General features: G+C 33.3%; 1 protein-coding gene across 1 annotated transcript; it reads left to right on the plus strand.

Annotated features, from left to right (window-relative positions):
* The first annotated feature begins 270 nt into the window (after window positions 1-270).
* Window positions 271-3,903, plus strand: LOC146994143 (uncharacterized). The gene has a single exon (XM_085826879.1). It carries the CDS (start codon window positions 588-590, stop codon window positions 1,785-1,787), a length of 1,200 nt encoding a protein of 399 aa, XP_085683005.1. The 5' UTR covers window positions 271-587; the 3' UTR covers window positions 1,788-3,903.
* Window positions 3,904-4,179: the final 276 nt, after the last annotated feature.

Here is a 4,179-nt window from a genome sequence, read left to right on the forward strand (position 1 = left end):
CTGGATTTATAAACCTCTAAACAAACTCTTGAAATTTCTGTGTTTGAACTCTAAAATATTTATTTCAGTTTGCATTCTAATATTTTGAAATATTTCTGTTATTATGTACGTTATTGTTATCTCAAAATTGTATGTATGTTTTATCATTATGTTACTGTTTCGAGTTTGTATTCCCAAACTCAAGGTGGGGAGAATGTCGCGCCACTATCAAACTCCATGAGAGGTAAGTTTCTCTGTTACGGAATGGCAACGAAAGAGATTGTTGTTCAAAAAGATGTATAATCAAACTCCGTTGTAACCGTCATTTTTGTGTATGTTCCGTATTGTAAAATGGACCTATTACACTGTGCTAAGTAGTATTAAAATGCTATATATTAAAAGATCTTTCATCTGATCTAAATTTTAACAAACCGCTCATTATTTTCTCTTAAACTCACGATGTTCACGACATATGTATTGATACAGTAATGAAACCTCGTGTATGAGGTATACAGAGAGTATGGTTCCTTAAAAAAGCATGTGCATATATATACAGGAGAAAAAAATTTGTATGCAAGAATTCACTTGGACGAAAGACAACCTTAAACATGAATATGCTTATTCACTCAGAAAAGAAACCTCATGTGTGTGAGATAGGTAACAAATCATTTATACGAAAAGGTGATTTAAAGGAACATAAACTTATTCACACTGGAGAGAAACCTCATGTGTGTGAGGTATGTAACAAGTCATTTACACGAAAAGATAATTTAAAGAAACATACACTTATTCACACTGGAGGGAAACCTTATTTGTGTGAGGTATGTAGCAAGTCATTTGCTCGTAAAGGTGAGTTAAAAAATCATATACTTATTCACACTGGAGAGAAACGTCATGTGTGTGAGGTATGTAACAAGTCATTTACTTTAAAACGTCATTTAAAGGAACATATATTTATTCACACTCAACAGAAACCTAATGTGTGCGAGGTATGTAACAAGTCATTTACTGAAAAATATGATTTAAAGGAACATATACTTATTCACACTGGAGAGAAACCTCATGTGTGTGAGATATGTAACAAGTCATTTGCACGAAAACGTAACTTAAAGAAACATATACTTATTCACACTGGAGAGAAACCTCATGTGTGTGAGGTATGTAACAAGTCATTTACTGTAAAACGTCTTTTAAAGGTACATATACTTATTCACACTGGAGAGAAACCTCATGTGTGTGAGGTATGTGACAAGTCATTTACTGCAAAACGTCTTTTAAAGGAACATATACTTATTCACACTGGAGAGAAACCTTATGTGTGCGAGGTATGTAACAAGTCATTTACACGAAAACGTACTTTAAAGGAACATATACTTATTCACACTGGAGAGAAACCTCATGTGTGTGAGCTTTGTAACAAGTCATTTGCTCATAAAGGTGATTTAAAAAATCATATACTTATTCACACTGGAGAGAAACCTCATGTGTGCGAGATATGTAACAAGTCATTTACACGAAAACATACTTTAAAGGAACATATACTTATTCACACTGGAGAGAAACCTCATGTGTGTGAGGTATGTAACAAGTCATTTGCTCATAAAGGTGATTTAAAAAATCATATACTTATTCACACTGGAGAGAAACCTCATGTGTGTGAGATATGTAACAAGTCATTTTCACGAAAAGATCATTTAAAGAAACATATGCTTATTCGCACTGGAGAGAAACCTCATGTGTGCGAGATCTATAACAAGTTATTTACACAAAGAGGTAATTTAAAGGAACATAACTTTGGCTACAATTAGGGTTGCCACCTCTTGGCTGTAAAAATCCGGGAGAGGAAAAAAATTTCTGGAAGAAAAAAAATCCTTTTTCTGTTTCTTCAGTTGCAACTGAGAAACACTCTGCCTTCTTAATCTTGTTTCAAAGTATTTTTTGAGCTGCTGGAGCATGCACAGTCTCACTAATACTTGTACATTTTGTTCTACTACAAGAAATCGTTTTTGGACAGGGAAGAATCTGGAAATAGAGTGCTATACAATTTGTGCAATCCTAGCAAAGTGTTAAAAGTGTGAGATGCTTAATCCTGTGACAGACTGAAGTAATTTCAATTGCTGATATGTTTTCCTGTTCGGAAGATTTCTTCATGACAAAAGTTCAAAACCGATTGTGATGAATATTCAATATTAGCTACTAATGTTTCTTGCTTTGGGAATGTATAGTTAAAGCTATAATATCCTCGAATTTAATATTAATCATTTTCCAAAATACTTTACATTCTTCATTAAAGTTGTCTCTCTTCATAAGCTAATCAAATTAAGTTAACCACTTATCTTGATATGACATCGAATATTTTATCATTTTTGTGGCACTTGTTCACTTGCACAATCAGAATCATTTTTTTCAGTAGACGTTGTTATGAAAGCATTTAAATAATTTCAAAATATGCACATGTTTGTGGATAGCTAGTTAACTGCAGGCTAAATGAAAGAATGGATTGAAAATGAGAGGGTGGCGTTAGATGAGGACACATGTGCGATACGCTGGCATGAAATGACTACTCATCCAGTAAGGTGCTTACTCATCATAGATCGCTGCTGCAAAGAATATGTATTGACATAGACATTCTTTGGCTGCTCTGCGCGGTCATGTGATTTTCGATGCTCTCAACCATTTCTTCCGTGCACAATGTGTCGTTATTTTCAAGAAACTTTATGTACCGGGAGAGTAATGTTTATTTTTAATTTTCACAACTGAATTCGGGGTGAGGTGGGAACTCTAGCTACAATGTGCATAACCAATCTTCCAGCAGACATGCTTATTATAATCCTTCAATCAAGCATTTCTGCCATTTTGTGTGCATTCTTTTTCCTATATTCTAAAGTTTAACAGTTTTTATAAACAAACTGTGATATTTTTTGCCTTAAGCTTCATTTTAAAATTCAGCCTTGCAGAATTTGTGAGCAGTTTTACCACAATTCTATAATAAAACTTTCTGCAAGAAAACATAATTTTGTAAAGGGAACAGAAAGGAAATGCTTCTCCTCCATAGCCGAGTGTGGCAAAAACAGATAGGTGTGTACTTGAGGACGAGAAAAGTGCAAAATTTGGAAAACAGAAAGATTTGGGGAAATTTTTTTTTTTTTTTTCAATTTGTCACATCTTTTATTTTATAATAAAATTTATATTTTTAAATATATTTTCTTTTGACATATTAATAATTTTTACCAGTTTATACAGTCAAAAGTCGTTAATTCGGACACCAATAATTCGGAATGATCTATAATCCGGACCTCAAAGCTAAAAACTTTCTGCGCATGCTCCGCGTTGACACATGCGCATAGGCGTTTACGCGTGCGCGTAAGACCTCTTACGACTGCGCATTTGCGTGTGCGCAAGCGCAGAATACGTTTTCACGTGCGCGTTTTATGTATGCCGGACAGTGTAAGCTAAAATTATCTAATTATCTATTTCAGTTAATGTTGATGATTGCGATGTTCCTTAATTTTCGAATTGGATCCAGCTTATTATTTTTTGCAGACTGTAAGAGCAATTTTATAAAAGTAAACTTGAACTTTCGATTATGTCAACTAGAATTTTTGATTCTAGAGCTCCCAAAGGATAGTACAAAACGAAAGTATGTTTCGATGTCCATCAAACAAAAAGTGGAATTGCTGCAAAAAATGGATAAAGACATGAAGAATGTGACAGAGAGGTTAGTGGAAACGAAAACATTTCGATTGACAAGTTAGTCGGTATTCTCGGCACAGCAATTAACGGGACTTGAACAGCGGAACTTTGTAAGTGAACAAAAAATTATGTCTGTTTATAGAATTAAAGAGAAAGTATTATCACATAAAACGAAACAACTTACATTGAAAGAAATGTTTAATAAAGTAAACAAATAAATATTAAGCTTTTTTTTGTAAATTTTGATACCCTTTAGATCATAATTTCTCTTTATTTCATAAATTACGGTTTCATATTTTTAATTGTATAATTTCTGCATGCCATCTTACCAGAATTCAATTGATGATCTATAATCCGGAATCGCCGAAGTCCCGACGAGTCCGGATAACGGACTTTGTACTGTATAAAAAGTAAGTCATGAAATCATTTTTGCCAGTGCGACTTGATACAAGTTCTTAAAAATTAACTTTTCCTGAATATTTTTAGATTTACTATTTAATTTATTTT

Source organism: Stegodyphus dumicola, chromosome 11 (assembly GCF_044657685.1).
Source record: "Stegodyphus dumicola isolate Sdum_Otavi_A_Nest chromosome 11, ASM4465768v1".
Lineage (NCBI taxonomy): Eukaryota > Metazoa > Arthropoda > Arachnida > Araneae > Eresidae > Stegodyphus > Stegodyphus dumicola.

Coding starts and splice junctions, on each gene's coding strand:
- LOC146994143 (XM_085826879.1), top strand. CDS start 588: ATGAATATGCTTATTCACTCAGAAAAGAAACCTCATGTGTGTGAGATA.